The sequence below is a fragment of the Salmo salar genome, chromosome 02 (assembly GCF_965601325.2).
Source record: "Salmo salar chromosome 02, fSalSal1, whole genome shotgun sequence".
In the NCBI taxonomy this organism is placed as follows: domain Eukaryota; kingdom Metazoa; phylum Chordata; class Actinopteri; order Salmoniformes; family Salmonidae; genus Salmo; species Salmo salar.
Genome location: NC_138292.1, coordinates 74,932,501 through 74,959,839, shown reverse-complemented (window position 1 = coordinate 74,959,839; position 27,339 = coordinate 74,932,501). Strand labels below are relative to the sequence as shown.

Genomic DNA, 27,339 nt, shown 5'->3' with positions numbered 1-27,339 from the left:
AATCATAACATTAACCTACCCCTCATATCATAACACTGCATACAGACATGTCTACCACTAACCTACCCTCATATCATAACACTACATACAGACATGTCTACCACTAACCTACCCTCATATCATAACACTAACATACCCTCATATCATAACACTACATACAGAAATGTCTAACACTAACCTACCCTCATATCATAACACTACATACAGAGATGTCTACCACTAACCTACCCTCATATCATAACACTACATACAGACATGTCTACCACTAACCTACCCTCATATCATAACACTACATACAGACATGTCTAACACTAACCTACCCTCATATCATAACACTAACCTACCCTCATATCATAACACTACATACAGACATGTCTACCACTAACCAACCCTCATATCATAACACTACATACAGACATGTCTACCACTAACCTACCCTCATATCATAACACTAACCTACCCTCATATCATAACACTACATACAGAAATGTCTAACACTAACCTACCCTCATATCATAACACTACATACAGACATGTCTACCACTAACCTACCCTCATATCATAACACTACATACAGACATGTCTACCACTAACCTACCCTCATATCATAACACTACATACAGACATGTCGACCACTAACCTACCCCTCATATCATAACACTACATACAGACATGTCTACCACTAACCTACCCTCATATCATAACATTAACCTACCCCTCATATCATAACACTACATACAGACATGTCTACCACTAACCTACCCTCATATCATAACACTACATACAGACATGTCTACCACTAACTTACCCTCATATCATAACACTAACCTACCCCTCATATCATAACACTACATACAGACATGTCTACCACTAACCTACCCTCATATCATAACACTAACCTACCCTCATATCATAACACTACATACAGACATGTCGACCACTAACCTACCCCTCATATCATAACACTACATACAGACATGTCTACCACTAACCTACCCTCATATCATAACATTAACCTACCCCTCATATCATATCATAACACTACATACAGACATGTCTACCACTAACCTACCCTCATATCATAACACTACATACAGACATGTCTACCACTAACTTACCCTCATATCATAACACTACATACAGACATGTCTACCACTAACCTACCCTCATATCATAACACTAACCTACCCTCATATCAAAACACTACAAACAGGCATGTCTACCACTAACCTACCCTCATATCATAACACTACATACAGACATGTCTACCACTAACCTACCCTCATATCATAACACTAACCTACCCTCATATCAAAACACTACAAACAGGCATGTCTACCACTAACCTACCCTCATATCATAACACTGCATACAGACATGTCTACCACTAACCTACCCCTCATATCATAAAACTACATTCAGACTTGTCTACCACTAACCTACCCTCATATCATAACACTGCATACAGACATGTCTACCACTAACTTACCCTCATATCATAACACTAACCTACCCTTCATATCATAACACTACATACAGACATGTCTACCACTAATCTACCCTCATATCATAACACTACATACAGACATGTCTACCACTAACTTACCCTCAAATCATAACATTAACCTACCCCTCATATCATAACACTGCATACAGACATGTCTACCACTAACCTACCCTCATATCATAACACTACATACAGACATGTCTACCACTAACCTACCCTCATATCATAACACTAACATACCCTCATATCATAACACTACATACAGAAATGTCTAACACAAACCTACCCTCATATCATAACACTACATACAGAGATGTCTACCACTAACCTACCCTCATATCATAACACTACATACAGACATGTCTACCACTAACCTACCCTCATATCATAACACTACATACAGACATGTCTAACACTAACCTACCCTCATATCATAACACTAACCTACCCTCATATCATAACACTACATACAGACATGTCTACCACTAACCAACCCTCATATCATAACACTACATACAGACATGTCTACCACTAACCTACCCTCATATCATAACACTAACCTACCCTCATATCATAACACTACATACAGAAATGTCTAACACTAACCTACCCTCATATCATAACACTACATACAGACATGTCTACCACTAACCTACCCTCATATCATAACACTACATACAGACATGTCTACCACTAACCTACCCTCATATCATAACACTACATACAGACATGTCGACCACTAACCTACCCCTCATATCATAACACTACATACAGACATGTCTACCACTAACCTACCCTCATATCATAACATTAACCTACCCCTCATATCATATCATAACACTACATACAGACATGTCTACCACTAACCTACCCTCATATCATAACACTACATACAGACATGTCTACCACTAACTTACCCTCATATCATAACACTACATACAGACATGTCTACCACTAACCTACCCTCATATCATAACACTAACCTACCCTCATATCAAAACACTACAAACAGGCATGTCTACCACTAACCTACCCTCATATCATAACACTACATACAGACATGTCTACCACTAACCTACCCTCATATCATAACACTAACCTACCCTCATATCAAAACACTACAAACAGGCATGTCTACCACTAACCTACCCTCATATCATAACACTGCATAAGACATGTCTACCACTAACCTACCCCTCATATCATAAAACTACATTCAGACTTGTCTACCACTAACCTACCCTCATATCATAACACTGCATACAGACATGTCTACCACTAACTTACCCTCATATCATAACACTAACCTACCCTTCATATCATAACACTACATACAGACATGTCTACCACTAATCTACCCTCATATCATAACACTACATACAGACATGTCTACCACTAACTTACCCTCAAATCATAACATTAACCTACCCCTCATATCATAACACTGCATACAGACATGTCTACCACTAACCTACCCTCATATCATAACACTACATACAGACATGTCTACCACTAACCTACCCTCATATCATAACACTAACATACCCTCATATCATAACACTACATACAGAAATGTCTAACACTAACCTACCCTCATATCATAACACTACATACAGAGATGTCTACCACTAACCTACCCTCATATCATAACACTACATACAGACATGTCTACCACTAACCTACCCTCATATCATAACACTACATACAGACATGTCTAACACTAACCTACCCTCATATCATAACACTAACCTACCCTCATATCATAACACTACATACAGACATGTCTACCACTAACCAACCCTCATATCATAACACTACATACAGACATGTCTACCACTAACCTACCCTCATATCATAACACTAACCTACCCTCATATCATAACACTACATACAGAAATGTCTAACACTAACCTACCCTCATATCATAACACTACATACAGACATGTCTACCACTAACCTACCCTCATATCATAACACTACATACAGACATGTCTACCACTAACCTACCCTCATATCATAACACTACATACAGACATGTCGACCACTAACCTACCCCTCATATCATAACACTACATACAGACATGTCTACCACTAACCTACCCTCATATCATAACATTAACCTACCCCTCATATCATAACACTACATACAGACATGTCTACCACTAACCTACCCTCATATCATAACACTACATACAGACATGTCTACCACTAACTTACCCTCATATCATAACACTAACCTACCCCTCATATCATAACACTACATACAGACATGTCTACCACTAACCTACCCTCATATCATAACACTTACCTACCCCTCATATCATAACACTACATACAGACATGTCTACCACTAACCTACCCTCATATCATAACACTACATACAGACATGTCTACCACTAAACTACCCTCATATCATAGCACTACATACAGACATGTCTACCACTAACTTACCCTCATATCATAACACTAACCTACCCCTCATATCATAACACTACATACAGACATGTCTACCACTAACCTACCCTCATTTCATAACACTACATACAGACATGTCTACCACTAACCTACCCTCATATCATAACACTACATACAGACATGTCTACCACTAACCTACCCTCATATCATAACACTACATACAGACATTTCTACCACTAACCTACCCTCATATCATAACATTGACCTACCCCTCATATCATAACACTACATACAGACATGTCTACCACTAACCTACCCTCATATCATAACACTACATACAGACATGTCTACCACTAACTTACCCTCATATCATAACACTAACCTACCCCTCATATCATAACACTACATACAGACATGTCTACCACTAACCTACCCTCATATCATAACACTACATACAGACATGTCTACCACTAACCTACCCTCATATCATAACACTACATACAGACATGTCTACCACTAACCTACCCTCATATCATAACACTACATACAGACATGTCTACCACTAACCTACCCTCATATCATAACACTAACCTACCCTCATATCAAAACACTACAAACAGGCATGTCTACCACTAACCTACCCTCATATCATAACACTACATACAGACATTTCTAACCCTAACCTACCCTCATATCATAACACTACATTCAGACATGTCTACCACTAACCTACCCTAATATCATAACACTAACCTACCCTCATATCATAACACTATATACATACATGTCTACCACTAACCTACCCTCATATCATAACACTACATACAGACATGTCTAACACTAACCTACCCCTCATATCATAACACTACATACAGACATGTCTACCACTAACCTACCCTCATATCATAACATTAACCTACCCTCATATCATAACACTACATACAGACATGTCTAACACTAACCTACCCTCATATCATAACACTACATACAGACATGTCTACCACTAACCTACCCTCATATCATAACACTACATACAGACATGTTTACCACTAACTTACCCTCATATCATAACACTAACCTACCCCTCATATCATAACACTACATACAGACATGTCTACCACTAACCTACCCTCATATCATAACACTACATACAAACATGTCTACCACTAACCTACCCTCATATCATAACACTGCATACAGACATGTCTAACACTAACCTACCCCTCATATCATAAAACTACATTCAGACATGTCTACCACTAACCTACCCTCATATCATAACACTACATACAGACATGTCTACCACTAACCTACCCTCATATTATAACACTAACCTACCACTCATATCATAACACTACATACAGACATGTCTACCACTAACCTACCCTCATATCATAACACTACATACAGACATGTCTACCACTAACCTACCCTCATATCATAACACTACATACAGAAATGTCTAACACTAACCTACCCTCATATCATAACACTACATACAGAAATGTCTAACACTAACCTACCCTCATATCATAACACTACATACAGACATGTCTACCACTAACCTACCCTCATATCATAACACAACATACAGACATGTCTACCACTAATCTATCCTCATATTATAACACTAACCTACCCCTCATATCATAACACTACATACAGACATGTCTACCACTAACCTACCCTCATATCATAACACTACATACAGACATGTCTACCACTAACCTACCCTCATATCATAACACTAACCTACCCTCATATCATAACACTACATACAGAAATGTCTAACACTAACCTACCCTCATATCATAACACTACATACAGACATGTCTACCACTAACCTACCCTCATATCATAACACTACATACAGACATGTCTACCACTAACCTACCCTCATATCATAACACTACATACAGACATGTCGACCACTAACCTACCCCTCATATCATAACACTACATACAGACATGTCTACCACTAACCTACCCTCATATCATAACATTAACCTACCCCTCATATCATAACACTACATACAGACATGTCTACCACTAACCTACCCTCATATCATAACACTACATACAGACATGTCTACCACTAACTTACCCTCATATCATAACACTAACCTACCCCTCATATCATAACACTACATACAGACATGTCTACCACTAACCTACCCTCATATCATAACACTACATACAGACATGTCTACCACTAAACTACCCTCATATCATAGCACTACATACAGACATGTCTACCACTAACTTACCCTCATATCATAACACTAACCTACCCCTCATATCATAACACTACATACAGACATGTCTACCACTAACCTACCCTCATTTCATAACACTACATACAGACATGTCTACCACTAACCTACCCTCATATCATAACACTACATACAGACATGTTTACCACTAACTTACCCTCATATCATAACACTAACCTACCCCTCATATGATAACACTACATACAGACCAGTCTACCACTAACCTACCCTCATATCATAACACTACATACAAACATGTCTACCACTAACCTACCCTCATATCATAACACTGCATACAGACATGTCTAACACTAACCTACCCCTCATATCATAAAACTACATTCAGACATGTCTACCACTAACCTACCCTCATATCATAACACTACATACAGACATGTCTACCACTAACCTACCCTCATATTATAACACTAACCTACCCCTCATATCATAACACTACATACAGACATGTCTACCACTAACCTACCCTCATATCATAACACTACATACAGACATGTCTACCACTAACCTACCCTCATATCATAACACTACATACAGACATGTCTACCACTAACCTACCCTCATATTATAACACTAACCTACCCCTCATATCATAACACTACATACAGAAATGTCTAACACTAACCTACCCTCATATCATAACACTACATACAGACATGTCTACCACCAGCCTACCCTCATATCATAACACTACATACAGACATGTCTACCACTAACCTACCCTCATATCATAACACTACATACAGACATGTCTACCACTAACCTACCCTCATATCATAATACTACATACAGACATGTCTACCACTAACCTACCCTCATATCATAACACTACATACAGACATGTCGACCACTAACCTACCCCTCATATCATAACACTACATACAGACATGTCTACCACTAACCTACCCTCATATCATAACATTAACCTACCCTTCATATCATAACACTACATACAGACATGTCTACCACTAACCTACCCTCATATCATAACACTACATACAGACATGTCTACCACTAACTTACCCTCATATCATAACACTAACCTACCCCTCATATCATAACACTACATACAGACATGTCTACCACTAACCTACCCTCATATCATAACACTACATACAGACATGTCTACCACTAAACTACCCTCATATCATAGCACTACATACAGACATGTCTACCACTAACTTACCCTCATATCATAACACTAACCTACCCCTCATATCATAACACTAACCTACCCCTCATATCATAACACTACATACAGACATGTCTACCACTAACCTACCCTCATATCATAACACTACATACAGACATGTCTACCACTAACCTACCCTCATTTCATAACACTACATACAGACATGTCTACCACTAACCTACCCTCATATCATAACACTACATACAGACATGTCTACCACTAACCTACCCTCATATCATAACACTACATACAGACATTTCTACCACTAACCTACCCTCATATCATAACATTGACCTACCCCTCATATCATAACACTACATACAGACATGTCTACCACTAACCTACCCTCATATCATAACACTACATACAGACATGTCTACCACTAACTTACCCTCATATCATAACACTAACCTACCCCTCATATCATAACACTACATACAGACATGTCTACCACTAACCTACCCTCATATCATAACACTACATACAGACATGTCTACCACTAACCTACCCTCATATCATAACACTACATACAGACATGTCTACCACTAACCTACCCTCATATCATAACACTACATACAGACATGTCTACCACTAACCTACCCTCATATCATAACACTAACCTACCCTCATATCAAAACACTACAAACAGGCATGTCTACCACTAACCTACCCTCATATCATAACACTACATACAGACATTTCTAACCCTAACCTACCCTCATATCATAACACTACATTCAGACATGTCTACCACTAACCTACCCTAATATCATAACACTAACCTACCCTCATATCATAACACTATATACATACATGTCTACCACTAACCTACCCTCATATCATAACACTACATACAGACATGTCTAACACTAACCTACCCCTCATATCATAACACTACATACAGACATGTCTACCACTAACCTACCCTCATATCATAACATTAACCTACCCTCATATCATAACACTACATACAGACATGTCTAACACTAACCTACCCTCATATCATAACACTACATACAGACATGTCTACCACTAACCTACCCTCATATCATAACACTACATACAGACATGTTTACCACTAACTTACCCTCATATCATAACACTAACCTACCCCTCATATCATAACACTACATACAGACATGTCTACCACTAACCTACCCTCATATCATAACACTACATACAAACATGTCTACCACTAACCTACCCTCATATCATAACACTGCATACAGACATGTCTAACACTAACCTACCCCTCATATCATAAAACTACATTCAGACATGTCTACCACTAACCTACCCTCATATCATAACACTACATACAGACATGTCTACCACTAACCTACCCTCATATTATAACACTAACCTACCACTCATATCATAACACTACATACAGACATGTCTACCACTAACCTACCCTCATATCATAACACTACATACAGACATGTCTACCACTAACCTACCCTCATATCATAACACTACATACAGAAATGTCTAACACTAACCTACCCTCATATCATAACACTACATACAGAAATGTCTAACACTAACCTACCCTCATATCATAACACTACATACAGACATGTCTACCACTAACCTACCCTCATATCATAACACAACATACAGACATGTCTACCACTAATCTATCCTCATATTATAACACTAACCTACCCCTCATATCATAACACTACATACAGACATGTCTACCACTAACCTACCCTCATATCATAACACTACATACAGACATGTCTACCACTAACCTACCCTCATATCATAACACTAACCTACCCTCATATCATAACACTACATACAGAAATGTCTAACACTAACCTACCCTCATATCATAACACTACATACAGACATGTCTACCACTAACCTACCCTCATATCATAACACTACATACAGACATGTCTACCACTAACCTACCCTCATATCATAACACTACATACAGACATGTCGACCACTAACCTACCCCTCATATCATAACACTACATACAGACATGTCTACCACTAACCTACCCTCATATCATAACATTAACCTACCCCTCATATCATAACACTACATACAGACATGTCTACCACTAACCTACCCTCATATCATAACACTACATACAGACATGTCTACCACTAACTTACCCTCATATCATAACACTAACCTACCCCTCATATCATAACACTACATACAGACATGTCTACCACTAACCTACCCTCATATCATAACACTACATACAGACATGTCTACCACTAAACTACCCTCATATCATAGCACTACATACAGACATGTCTACCACTAACTTACCCTCATATCATAACACTAACCTACCCCTCATATCATAACACTACATACAGACATGTCTACCACTAACCTACCCTCATTTCATAACACTACATACAGACATGTCTACCACTAACCTACCCTCATATCATAACACTACATACAGACATGTTTACCACTAACTTACCCTCATATCATAACACTAACCTACCCCTCATATGATAACACTACATACAGACCAGTCTACCACTAACCTACCCTCATATCATAACACTACATACAAACATGTCTACCACTAACCTACCCTCATATCATAACACTGCATACAGACATGTCTAACACTAACCTACCCCTCATATCATAAAACTACATTCAGACATGTCTACCACTAACCTACCCTCATATCATAACACTACATACAGACATGTCTACCACTAACCTACCCTCATATTATAACACTAACCTACCCCTCATATCATAACACTACATACAGACATGTCTACCACTAACCTACCCTCATATCATAACACTACATACAGACATGTCTACCACTAACCTACCCTCATATCATAACACTACATACAGACATGTCTACCACTAACCTACCCTCATATTATAACACTAACCTACCCCTCATATCATAACACTACATACAGAAATGTCTAACACTAACCTACCCTCATATCATAACACTACATACAGACATGTCTACCACCAGCCTACCCTCATATCATAACACTACATACAGACATGTCTACCACTAACCTACCCTCATATCATAACACTACATACAGACATGTCTACCACTAACCTACCCTCATATCATAATACTACATACAGACATGTCTACCACTAACCTACCCTCATATCATAACACTACATACAGACATGTCGACCACTAACCTACCCCTCATATCATAACACTACATACAGACATGTCTACCACTAACCTACCCTCATATCATAACATTAACCTACCCTTCATATCATAACACTACATACAGACATGTCTACCACTAACCTACCCTCATATCATAACACTACATACAGACATGTCTACCACTAACTTACCCTCATATCATAACACTAACCTACCCCTCATATCATAACACTACATACAGACATGTCTACCACTAACCTACCCTCATATCATAACACTACATACAGACATGTCTACCACTAAACTACCCTCATATCATAGCACTACATACAGACATGTCTACCACTAACTTACCCTCATATCATAACACTAACCTACCCCTCATATCATAACACTACATACAGACATGTCTACCACTAACCTACCCTCATTTCATAACACTACATACAGACATGTCTACCACTAACCTACCCTCATATCATAACACTACATACAGACATGTCTACCACTAACCTACCCTCATATCATAACACTACATACAGACATGTCTACCACTAACTTACCCTCATATCATAACACTAACCTACCCCTCATATCATAACACTACATACAGACATGTCTACCACTAACCTACCCTCATATCATAACACTACATACAGACATGTCTACCACTAACCTACCCTCATATCATAACACTACATACAGACATGTCTACCACTAACCTACCCTCATATCATAACACTACATACAGACATGTCTACCACTAACCTACCCTCATATCATAACACTAACCTACCCTCATATCAAAACACTACAAACAGGCATGTCTACCACTAACCTACCCTCATATCATAACACTACATACAGACATGTCTAACCCTAACCTACCCCTCATATCATAACACTACATACAGACATGTCTACCACTAACCTACCCTCATATCATAACACTACATACAGACATGTTTACCACTAACTTACCCTCATATCGTAACACTAACCTACCCCTCATATCATAACACTACATACAGACCAGTCTACCACTAACCTACCCTCATATCATAACACTACATACAAACATGTCTACCACTAACCTACCCTCATATCATAACACTGCATACAGACATGTCTAACACTAACCTACCCCTCATATCATAAAACTACATTCAGACATGTCTACCACTAACCTACCCTCATATCATAACACTACATACAGACATGTCTACCATTAACCTACCTTCATATTATAACACTAACCTACCCCTCATATCATAACACTACATACAGACATGTCTACCACTAACCTACCCTCATATCATAACACTACATACAGACATATCTACCACTAACCTACCCTCATATCATAACACTAACCTACCCTCATATCATAACAATACATACAGAAATGTCTAACACTAACCTACCCTCATATCATAACACTACATACAGACATGTCTACCACTAACCTACCCTCATATCATAACACTACATACAGACATGTCTACCACTAACTTACCCTCATATCATAACACTACATATAGACATGTCTACCACTAACCTACCCTCATATCATAATACTACATACAGACATGTCTACCACTAACCTACCCTCATATCATAACACTACATACAGACATGTCGACCACTAACCTACCCCTCATATCATAACACTACATACAGACATGTCTACCACTAACCTACCCTCATATCATAACACTACATACAGACATGTCTACCACTAACTTACCCTCATATCATAACACTACATATAGACATGTCTACCACTAACCTACCCTCATATCATAATACTACATACAGACATGTCTACCACTAACCTACCCTCATATCATAACACTACATACAGACATGTCGACCACTAACCTACCCCTCATATCATAACACTACATACAGACATGTCTACCACTAACCAACCCTCATATCATAACATTAACCTACCCCTCATATCATAACACTACATACAGACATGTCTACCACTAACCTACCCTCATATCATAACACTACATACAGACATGTCTACTACTAACTTACCCTCATATCATAACACTAACCTACCCTCATATCATAACACTACATACAGACATGTCTACCACTAACCTACCCTCATATCATAACACTACATACAGACATGTCGACCACTAACCTACCCCTCATATCATAACACTACATACAGACATGTCTACCACTAACCTACCCTCATATCATAACATTAACCTACCCCTCATATCATAACACTACATACAGACATGTCTACCACTAACCTACCCTCATATCATAACACTACATACAGACATGTCTACCACTAACTTACCCTCATATCATAACACTACATACAGACATGTCTACCACTAACCTACCCTCATATCATAACACTAACCTACCCTCATATCAAAACACTACAAACAGGCATGTCTACCACTAACCTACCCTCATATCATAACACTACATACAGACATGTCTACCACTAACCTACCCTCATATCATCACACTAACCTACCCTCATATCAAAACACTACAAACAGGCATGTCTACCACTAACCTACCCTCATATCATAACACTGCATACAGACATGTCTACCACTAACCTACCCCTCATATCAAGAAACTACATTCAGACTTGTCTACCACTAACCTACCCTCATATCATAACACTGCATACAGACATGTCTACCACTAACTTACCCTCAAATCATAACATTAACCTACCCCTCATATCATAACACTGCATACAGACATGTCTACCACCAACCTACCCTCATATCATAACACTACATACAGACATGTCTACCACTAACCTACCCTCATATCATAACACTAACATACCCTCATATCATAACACAACATACAGACATGTCTACCACTAACCTACCCTCATATCATAACACTAACCTACCCTCATATCATAACACTACATACAGAGATGTCTACCACTAACCTACCCTCATATCATAACACTACATACAGACATGTCTACCACTAACCTACCCTCATATCATAACACAACATACAGACATGTCTACCACTAATCTATCCTCATATTATAACACTAACCTACCCCTCATATCATAACACTACATACAGACATGTCTACCACTAACCTACCCTCATATCATAACACTACATACAGACATGTCTAACACTAACCTACCCTCATATCATAACACTAACCTACCCTCATATCATAACACTACATACAGACATGTCTACCACTAACCAACCCTCATATCATAACACTACATACAGACATGTCTACCACTAACCTACCCTCATATCATAACACTAACCTACCCTCATATCATAACACTACATACAGAAATGTCTAACACTAACCTACCCTCATATCATAACACTACATACAGACATGTCTACCACTAACCTACCCTCATATCATAACACTACATACAGACATGTCTACCACTAACCTACCCTCATATCATAACACTACATACAGACATGTCGACCACTAACCTACCCCTCATATCATAACACTACATACAGACATGTCTACCACTAACCTACCCTCATATCATAACATTAACCTACCCCTCATATCATAACACTACATACAGACATGTCTACCACTAACCTACCCTCATATCATAACACTACATACAGACATGTCTACCACTAACTTACCCTCATATCATAACACTAACCTACCCCTCATATCATAACACTACATACAGACATGTCTACCACTAACCTACCCTCATATCATAACACTACATACAGACATGTCTACCACTAAACTACCCTCATATCATAGCACTACATACAGACATGTCTACCACTAACTTACCCTCATATCATAACACTAACCTACCCCTCATATCATAACACTACATACAGACATGTCTACCACTAACCTACCCTCATTTCATAACACTACATACAGACATGTCTACCACTAACCTACCCTCATATCATAACAGTACATACAGACATTTCTACCACTAACCTACCCTCATATCATAACACTACATACAGACATTTCTACCACTAACCTACCCTCATATCATAACAATGACCTACCCCTCATATCATAACACTACATACAGACATGTCTACCACTAACCTACCCTCATATCATAACACTACATACAGACATGTCTACCACTAACTTACCCTCATATCATAACACTAACCTACCCCTCATATCATAACACTACATACAGACATGTCTACCACTAACCTACCCTCATATCATAACACTACATACAGACATGTCTACCACTAACCTACCCTCATATCATAACACTACATACAGACATGTCTACCACTAACTTACCCTCATATCATAACACTAACCTACCCCTCATATCATAACACTACATACAGACATGTCTACCACTAACCTACCCTCATATCATAACACTACATACAGACATGTCTACCACTAAACTACCCTCATATCATAGCACTACATACAGACATGTCTACCACTAACTTACCCTCATATCATAACACTAACCTACCCCTCATATCATAACACTACATACAGACATGTCTACCACTAACCTACCCTCATTTCATAACACTACATACAGACATGTCTACCACTAACCTACCCTCATATCATAACACTACATACAGACATGTCTACCACTAACCTACCCTCATATCATAACACTACATACAGACATTTCTACCACTAACCTACCCTCATATCATAACATTGACCTACCCCTCATATCATAACACTACATACAGACATGTCTACCACTAACCTACCCTCATATCATAACACTACATACAGACATGTCTACCACTAACTTACCCTCATATCATAACACTAACCTACCCCTCATATCATAACACTACATACAGACATGTCTACCACTAACCTACCCTCATATCATAACACTACATACAGACATGTCTACCACTAACCTACCCTCATATCATAACACTACATACAGACATGTCTACCACTAACCTACCCTCATATCATAACACTACATACAGACATGTCTACCACTAACCTACCCTCATATCATAACACTAACCTACCCTCATATCAAAACACTACAAACAGGCATGTCTACCACTAACCTACCCTCATATCATAACACTACATACAGACATGTCTAACCCTAACCTACCCTCATATCATAACACTACATTCAGACATGTCTACCACTAACCTACCCTAATATCATAACACTAACCTACCCTCATATCATAACACTATATACATACATGTCTACCACTAACCTACCCTCATATCATAACACTACATACAGACATGTCTAACACTAACCTACCCCTCATATCATAACACTACATACAGACATGTCTACCACTAACCTACCCTCATATCATAACATTAACCTACCCTCATATCATAACACTACATACAGACATGTCTAACACTAACCTACCCTCATATCATAACACTACATACAGACATGTCTACCACTAAACTACCCTCATATCATAACACTACATACAGACATGTTTACCACTAACTTACCCTCATATCATAACACTAACCTACCCCTCATATCATAACACTACATACAGACATGTCTACCACTAACCTACCCTCATATCATAACACTACATACAAACATGTCTACCACTAACCTACCCTCATATCATAACACTGCATACAGACATGTCTAACACTAACCTACCCCTCATATCATAAAACTACATTCAGACATGTCTACCACTAACCTACCCTCATATCATAACACTACATACAGACATGTCTACCACTAACCTACCCTCATATTATAACACTAACCTACCACTCATATCATAACACTACATACAGACATGTCTACCACTAACCTACCCTCATATCATAACACTACATACAGACATGTCTACCACTAACCTACCCTCATATAATAACACTACATACAGAAATGTCTAACACTAACCTACCCTCATATCATAACACTACATACAGAAATGTCTAACACTAACCTACCCTCATATCATAACACTTCATACAGAGATGTCTACCACTAACCTACCCTCATATCATAACACTACATACAGACATGTCTACCACTAACCTACCCTCATATCATAACACAACATACAGACATGTCTACCACTAATCTATCCTCATATTATAACACTAACCTACCCCTCATATCATAACACTACATACAGACATGTCTACCACTAACCTACCCTCATATCATAACACTACATACAGACATGTCTAACACTAACCTACCCTCATATCATAACACTAACCTACCCTCATATCATAACACTACATACAGACATGTCTACCACTAACCAACCCTCATATCATAACACTACATACAGACATGTCTACCACTAACCTACCCTCATATCATAACACTAACCTACCCTCATATCATAACACTACATACAGAAATGTCTAACACTAACCTACCCTCATATCATAACACTACATACAGACATGTCTACCACTAACCTACCCTCATATCATAACACTACATACAGACATGTCTACCACTAACCTACCCTCATATCATAACACTACATACAGACATGTCGACCACTAACCTACCCCTCATATCATAACACTACATACAGACATGTCTACCACTAACCTACCCTCATATCATAACATTAACCTACCCCTCATATCATAACACTACATACAGACATGTCTACCACTAACCTACCCTCATATCATAACACTACATACAGACATGTCTACCACTAACTTACCCTCATATCATAACACTAACCTACCCCTCATATCATAACACTACATACAGACATGTCTACCACTAACCTACCCTCATATCATAACACTACATACAGACATGTCTACCACTAAACTACCCTCATATCATAGCACTACAGACAGACATGTCTACCACTAACTTACCCTCATATCATAACACTAACCTACCCCTCATATCATAACACTACATACAGACATATCTACCACTAACCTACCCTCATTTCATAACACTACATACAGACATGTCTACCACTAACCTACCCTCATATCATAACACTACATACAGACATGTCTACCACTAACCTACCCTCATATCATAACACTACATACAGACATTTCTACCACTAACCTACCCTCATATCATAACATTGACCTACCCCTCATATCATAACACTACATACAGACATGTCTACCACTAACCTACCCTCATATCATAACACTACATACAGACATGTCTACCACTAACTTACCCTCATATCATAACACTAACCTACCCCTCATATCATAACACTACATACAGACATGTCTACCACTAACCTACCCTCATATCATAACACTACATACAGACATGTCTACCACTAACCTACCCTCATATCATAACACTACATACAGACATGTCTACCACTAACCTACCCTCATATCATAACACTACATACAGACATGTCTACCACTAACCTACCCTCATATCATAACACTAACCTACCCTCATATCAAAACACTACAAACAGGCATGTCTACCACTAACCTACCCTCATATCATAACACTACATACAGACATGTCTAACCCTAACCTACCCTCATATCATAACACTACATTCAGACATGTCTACCACTAACCTACCCTAATATCATAACACTAACCTACCCTCATATCATAACACTATATACATACATGTCTACCACTAACCTACCCTCATATCATAACACTACATACAGACATGTCTAACACTAACCTACCCCTCATATCATAACACTACATACAGACATGTCTACCACTAACCTACCCTCATATCATAACATTAACCTACCCTCATATCATAACACTACATACAGACATGTCTAACACTAACCTACCCTCATATCATAACACTACATACAGACATGTCTACCACTAACCTACCCTCATATCATAACACTACATACAGACATGTTTACCACTAACTTACCCTCATATCATAACACTAACCTACCCCTCATATCATAACACTACATACAGACATGTCTACCACTAACCTACCCTCATATCATAACACTACATACAAACATGTCTACCACTAACCTACCCTCATATCATAACACTGCATACAGACATGTCTAACACTAACCTACCCCTCATATCATAAAACTACATTCAGACATGTCTACCACTAACCTACCCTCATATCATAACACTACATACAGACATGTCTACCACTAACCTACCCTCATATTATAACACTAACCTACCACTCATATCATAACACTACATACAGACATGTCTACCACTAACCTACCCTCATATCATAACACTACATACAGACATGTCTACCACTAACCTACCCTCATATCATAACACTAACCTACCCTCATATCATAACACTACATACAGAAATGTCTAACATTAACCTACCCTCATATCATAACACTACATACAGACATGTCTACCACTAACCTACCCTCATATCATAACACTACATACAGACATGTCTACCACTAACCTACCCTCATATCATAACACTACATATAGACATGGCTACCACTAACCTACCCTCATATCATAATACTACATACAGACATGTCTACCACTAACCTACCCTCATATCATAACACTACATACAGACATGTCGACCACTAACCTACCCCTCATATCATAACACTACATACAGACATGTCTACCACTAACCTACCCTCATATCATAACATTAACCTACCCCTCATATCATAACACTACATACAGACATGTCTACCACTAACCTACCCTCATATCATAACACTACATACAGACATGTCTACTACTAACTTACCCTCATATCATAACACTAACCTACCCCTCATATCATAACACTACATACAGACATGTCTACCACTAACCTACCCCTCATATCATAACACTACATACAGACATGTCTACCACTAACCTACCCTCATATCATAACACTACATACAGACATGTCTACCACTAACCTACCCTCATATCATAACACTAACCTACCCTCATATCAAAACACTACAAACAGGCATGTCTACCACTAACCTACCCTCATATCATAACACTAACCTACCCCTCATATCATAACACTACATACAGGCATGTCTACCACTAACCTACCCTCATATCATAACACTACATACAAACATGTCTACCACTAACCTACCCTCATATCATAACACTGCATACAGACATGTCTAACACTAACCTACCCCTCATATCATAAAACTACATTCAGACTTGTCTACCACTAACCTACCCTCATATCATAACACTGCATACAGACATGTCTACCACTAACTTACCCTCATATCATAACACTAACCTACCCTTCATATCATAACACTACATACAGACATGTCTACCACTAATCTACCCTCATATCATAACACTACATACAGACATGTCTACCACTAACTTACCCTCAAATCATAACATTAACCTACCCCTCATATCATAACACTGAATACAGACATGTCTACCACTAACCTACCCTCATATCATAACACTACATACAGACATGTCTACCACTAACCTACCCTCATATCATAACACTAACATACCCTCATATCATAACACTACATACAGAAATGTCTAACACTAACCTACCCTCATATCATAAGACTACATACAGAGATGTCTACCACTAACCTACCCTCATATCATAACACTACATACAGACATGTCTACCACTAACCTACCCTCATATCATAACACTACATACAGACATGTCTACCACCAACCTACCGTCATATTATAACACTAACCTACCCCTCATATCATAACACTACATACAGACATGTCTACCACTAACCTACCCTCATATCATAACACTACATACAGACATGTCGACCACTAACCTACCCCTCATATCATAACATTAACCTACCCCTCATATCATAACACTACATACAGACATGTCTACCACTAACCTACCCTCATATCATAACACTACATACAGACATGTCTACCACTAACTTACCCTCATATCATAACACTAACCTACCCCTCATATCATAACACTACATACAGACATGTCTACCACTAACCTACCCTCATTTCATAACACTACATACAGACATGTCTACCACTAACCTACCCTCATATCATAACACTACATACAGACATGTCTACCACTAACCTACCCTCATATCATAACACTACATACAGACATGTCGACCACTAACCTACCCCTCATATCATAACACTACATAGAGACATGTCTACCACTAACCTACCCTCATATCATAACATTGACCTACCCCTCATATCATAACACTACATACAGACATGTCTACCACTAACCTACCCTCATATCATAACACTACATACAGACATGTCTACCACTAACTTACCCTCATATCATAACACTAACCTACCCCTCATATCATAACACTACATACAGACATGTCTACCACTAACCTACCCTCATATCATAACACTACATACAGACATGTCTACCACTAACCTACCCTCATATCATAACACTACATACAGACATGTCTACCACTAACCTACCCTCATATCATAACACTACATACAGACATGTCTACCACTAACCTACCCTCATATCATAACATTGACCTACCCCTCATATCATAACACTACATACAGACATGTCTACCACTAACCTACCCTCATATCATAACACTACATACAGACATGTCTACCACTAACTTACCCTCATATCATAACACTAACCTACCCCTCATATCATAACACTACATACAGACATGTCTACCACTAACCTACCCTCATATCATAACACTACATACAGACATGTCTACCACTAACCTACCCTCATATCATAACACTACATACAGACATGTCTACCACTAACCTACCCTCATATCATAACACTACATACAGACATGTCTACCACTAACCTACCCTCATATCATAACACTAACCTACCCTCATATCATAACACTACATACAGACATGTCTAACACTAACCTACCCTCATATCATAACACTACATACAGACATGTCTACCACTAACCTACCCTCATATCATAACACTACATACAGACATGTCTACCACTAACCTACCGTCATATCATAACACTAACCTACCCTCATATCATAACACTACATACAGACATGTCTACCACTAACCTACCCCTCATATCATAACACTACGTACAGACATTTCTACCACTAACCTACCCTCATATCATAACACTACATACAGACATGTCTACCACTAACCTACCCTCATATCATAACACTAACCTACCCTCATATCATAACACTACATACAAACATGTATACCTCTAACCTACCCTCATCTCATAACACTACATACAGACATGTCTAACACTAACCTACCCCTCATATCATAACACTACATAAAGACTTGTCTACCACTAACCTACCCTCATATCATAACACTGCATACAGACATGTCTACCACTAACTTACCCTCATATCATAACACTAACCTACCCCTCATATCATAACACTACATACAGACATGTCTACCACTAACCTACCCTCATATCATAACACTACATACAGACATGTCTACCACTAACCTACCCTCAAATCATAACATTAACCTACCCCTCATATCATAACACTACATACAGACATGTCTAACACTAACCTACCCTCATATCATAACACTACATACAGACATATCTACCACTAACCTACCCTCATATCATAACACTAACCTACCCTCATAGCATAACACTACATACAAACATGTCTACCACTAACCTAGCCTCATATCATAACACTACATACAGACATGTCTACCACTAACCTACCCTCATATCATAACACTAACATACCCTCATATCTTAACACTACATACAGAAATGTCTAACACTAACCTACCCGCATATACAAAACACTACAAACAGGCATGTCTAACACTAACCTACCCTCATATCATAACACTACATACAGACATGTCTAACCCTAACCTACCCTCATATCATAACACTACATTCAGACATGTCTACCACTAACCTACCCTCATATCATAACACTAACCTACCCTCATATCAAAACACTACAAACAGGCATGTCTACCACTAACCTACCCTCACATCATAATACTACATACAGACATGTCTACCACTAACCTACCCTCATATCATAACACTACATACAGACATGTCGACCACTAACCTACCCCTCATATCATAACACTACATACAGACATGTCTACCACTAACCTACCCTCATATCATAACATTAACCTACCCCTCATATCATAACACTACATACAGACATGTCTACCACTAACCTACCCTCATATCATAACACTACATACAGACATGTCTACCACTAACTTACCCTCATATCATAACACTAACCTCCCCCTCATATCATAACACTACATACGGACATGTCTACCACTAACCTACCCTCATATCATAACACTACATACAAACATGTCTACCACTAACCTACCCTCATATCATAACACTGCATACAGACATGTCTAACACTAACCTACCCCTCATATCATAAAACTACATTCAGACTTGTCTACAACTAACCTACCCTCATATCATAAAACTGCATACAGACATGTCTACCACTAACCTACCCTCATATCATAACACTACATACAGACATGTCTACCACTAACCTACCCTCATATCATAACACTAACATACCCACATATCATAACACTACATACAGAAATGTCTAACACTAACCTACCCTCATATCATAACACTACATACAGAGATGTCTACCACTAACCTACCCTCATATCATAACACTACATACAGACATGTCTACCACTAACTTACCCTCATATTATAACACTAACCTACCCCTCATATCATAACACTATATACAGACATGTCTACCACTAACCTACCCTCATATCATAACACTACATACAGACATGTCTACCACCAGCCTACCCTCATATCATAACACTACATACAGACATGTCTACCACTAACCTAGCCTCATATCATAACACTACATACAAACATGTCTAACACTAACCTACCCCTCATATCATAACACTACATACAGACATGTCTACCACTAACCAACCCTCATATCATAACACTACATACAGACATGTCTACCACTAACCTACCCTCATATCATAACACTAACCTACCCTCATATCATAACACTACAAACAGGCATGTCTACCACTAACCTACCCTCATATCATAACACTACATACAGACATGTCTAACCCTAACCTACCCCTCATATCATAACACTACATACAGACATGTCTAACACTAACCTACCCTCATATCATAACACTATATACAGACATGTCTACCACTAACCTACCCTCATATCATAATACTACATACAGACATGTCTACCACCAGCCTACCCTCATATCATAACACTACATACAGACATGTCTACCACTAACATAGCCTCATATCATAACACTACATACAAACATGTCTAACACTAACCTACCCCTCATATCATAACACTGCATACTGACATGTCTACCACTAACCTACCCTCATATCATAACACTACATACAGACATGTCTAACACTAACTAACCCTCATATCATAACACTACATACAGACATGTCTACCACTAACCTACCCGCATATCATAACACTACATACAGACATGTCTACCACTAACCTACCCTCATATCATAACACTAATCTACCCTCATATCATAACACTACAAACAGGCATGTCTACCACTAACCTACCCTCATATCATAACACTACATACAGACATGTCTAACCCTAACCTACCCCTCATATCATAACACTACATACAGACATGTCTACCACTAACCTACCCTAATATCATAACACTAACCTACCCCACATATCATAACACTACAAACAGACATGTCGACCACTAACCTACCCTCATATCATCACACTACATACAGACATGTCTAACACTAACCTACCCCTCATATCATAACACTACATACAGACATGTCTACCACTAACCTACCCTCATATCATAACACTACATACAGACATGTCTACCACTAACCTACCCTCATATCATAACACTAACCTACCCCTCATAGCATAACACTACATACAGACATGTCTACCACTAACCTAGCCTCATATCATAACACTACATACAGACATGTCTACCACTAACCTACCCTCATATCATAACACTACATACAGACATGTCTAACACTAACCTACCCCGCATATACATAACACTACATACAGGCATGTCTACCACTAACCTACCCCCAAAATCATAACACTAACCTACCCTCATAGCATAACACTACATACAGACATGTCTAACACTAACCAAAGTGAGACTCGGGCATCTACATATGTAAAAGTGTATTTACCAGATCCATTGAGGGATGATGAGGATGATGATGATAGAGAGATGAAGGTGGCTCTGGGTGGGTCTGATGTTGCTGTTGTTGTTGTGGTGGTGTTGGTTGATTTCACTGAAAACAATGGACACAAGTATGAAAATGTTTTAAGAAGGTGAGGAGGGAGAGGTGGAGATAGAGAGTCATAGGGACAGAGATATTTAAGGTGGTTTCTCTTGTTCCTGTTGAGGTGTGTTAGTTCTCCTTTAGCTCACAATATCTCTCTCTCTCTCTCTCTCTCTCTCTCTCTCTCTCTCTCTCTCTCTCTCTCTCTCTCTCTCTCTCTCTCTCTCTCTCTCTCTCTCTCTCTCTCTCTCTCTCTCTCTCTCTCTCTCTCTCTCTCTCTCTCTCTCTCTCTCTCTCTCTCTCTCTCTCTCATCTCTACATGCAGGTTTCATGATGACATTCATACTGAAACTTGTGGTTTTATATCTTGAAGACATGACTGCTTAGTGATACTGAGACAGATATAGAAACACACAGTTATTACAGAGGAAGTTACAGTGTTCTGGTCCAGTGTCTTTTCACACCCCTACAAACACACAGACACACCTACCCTCATATCATAACACTACATAGAGACATGTCTACCACTAACCTACCCTCATATCATAACACTACATACAGACATGTCTACCACTAACCTACCCTCATATCATAACTCTACATACAGACATGTCTACCACTAACCTACCCTCATATCATAGCACTAACCTACCCTCATATCATAACACTACAAACAGGCATGTCTACCACTAACCTACCCTCATATCATAACTCTACATACAGACATGTCTACCACTAACCTACCCTCATATCATAACACTAACCTACCCTCATATCATAACACTACAAACAGGCATGTCTACCACTAACCTACCCTCATATCATAACACTACATACAGACATGTCTAACCCTAACCTACCCCTCATATCATAACACTACATACAGACATGTCTAACACTAACCTACCCTCATATCATAACACTATATACAGACATGTCTACCACTAACCTACCCTCATATCATAACACTACATACAGACATGTCTACCACCAGCCTACCCTCATATCATAACACTACATACAGACATGTCTAACCACTAACCTACCCCTCATATCATAACACTACATACAGACATGTCTACCACTAACCTACCCTAATATCATAACACTAACCTACCCCACATATCATAACACTACAAACAGACATGTCGACCACTAACCTACCCTCATATCATCACACTGCATACAGACATGTCTACCACTAACCTACCCCTCATATCATAAACACTACATACAGACATGTCTACCACTAACCTACCCTCATATCATAACACTACATACAGACATGTCTACCACTAACCTACCCTCATATCATAACACTAACCTACCCCTCATATCATAACACTACATACAGACATGTCTACCACTAACCTACCCCTCATTATCATAACACTACATACAGACATGTCTACCACTAACCTACCCTCATATCATAACACTACATACCGACATGTCTAACACTAACCTACCCCTCATATCATAACACTACATACAGACATGTCTACCACTAACCTACCCCCAAAATCATAACACTAACCTACCCTCATAGCATAACACTACATACAGACATGTCTAACACTAACCAAAGTGAGACTCGGGCATCTACATATGTAAAAGTGTATTTACCAGATCCATTGAGGGATGATGAGGATGATGATGATAGAGAGATGAAGGTGGCTCTGGGTGGGTCTGATGTTGCTGTTGTTGTTGTGGTGGTGTTGGTTGATTTCACTGAAAACAATGGACACAAGTATGAAAATGTTTTAAGAAGGTGAGGAGGGAGAGGTGGAGATAGAGAGTCATAGGGACAGAGATATTTAAGGTGGTTTCTCTTGTTCCTGTTGAGGTGTGTTAGTTCTCCTTTAGCTCACAATATATCTCTCTCTCTCTCTCTCTCTCTCTCTCTCTCTCTCTCTCTCTCTCTCTCTCTCTCTCTCTCTCTCTCTCTCTCTCTCTCTCTCTCTCTCTCTCTCTCTCTCTCTCTCTCTCTCTCTCTCTCTCTCTCTCTCTCTCTCTCTCTCTCTCTCTCTCTGATGACAACTGCAGGTTTCATGATGACATTCATACTGAAACTTGTGGTTTTATATCTTGAAGACATGACTGCTTAGTGATACTGAGACAGATATAGAAACACACAGTTATTACAGAGGAAGTTACAGTGTTCTGGTCCAGTGTCTTTTCACACCCCTACAAACACACAGACACACCCTACCCTCATATCATAACACTACATAGAGACATGTCTACCACTAACCTACCCTCATATCATAACACTACATACAGACATGTCTACCACTAACCTACCCTCATATCATAACTCTACATACAGACATGTCTACCACTAACCTACCCTCATATCATAACACTAACCTACCCTCATATCATAACACTACAAACAGGCATGTCTACCACTAACCTACCCTCATATCATAACTCTACATACAGACATGTCTACCACTAACCTACCCTCATATCATAA

The 27,339-nt window shown here is 38.7% G+C and overlaps 1 protein-coding gene across 2 annotated transcripts in view; it reads right to left on the bottom strand.

Annotated features, from left to right (window-relative positions):
- LOC106606799 (uncharacterized) overlaps positions 1-27,339 on the bottom strand; it is a 102,962-nt gene that overhangs the window by 70,572 nt on the left and 5,051 nt on the right. For both annotated transcript variants that reach the window (XM_045709645.2, XM_045709642.2), the window contains 2 exons: positions 26,487-26,591; positions 24,765-24,869 (listed from right to left, as the gene is read on the bottom strand). In XM_045709645.2, the coding sequence (XP_045565601.2) occupies positions 24,765-24,869; positions 26,487-26,591 (210 nt within the window). The remainder of the gene's footprint in view (positions 1-24,764; positions 24,870-26,486; positions 26,592-27,339) is intronic.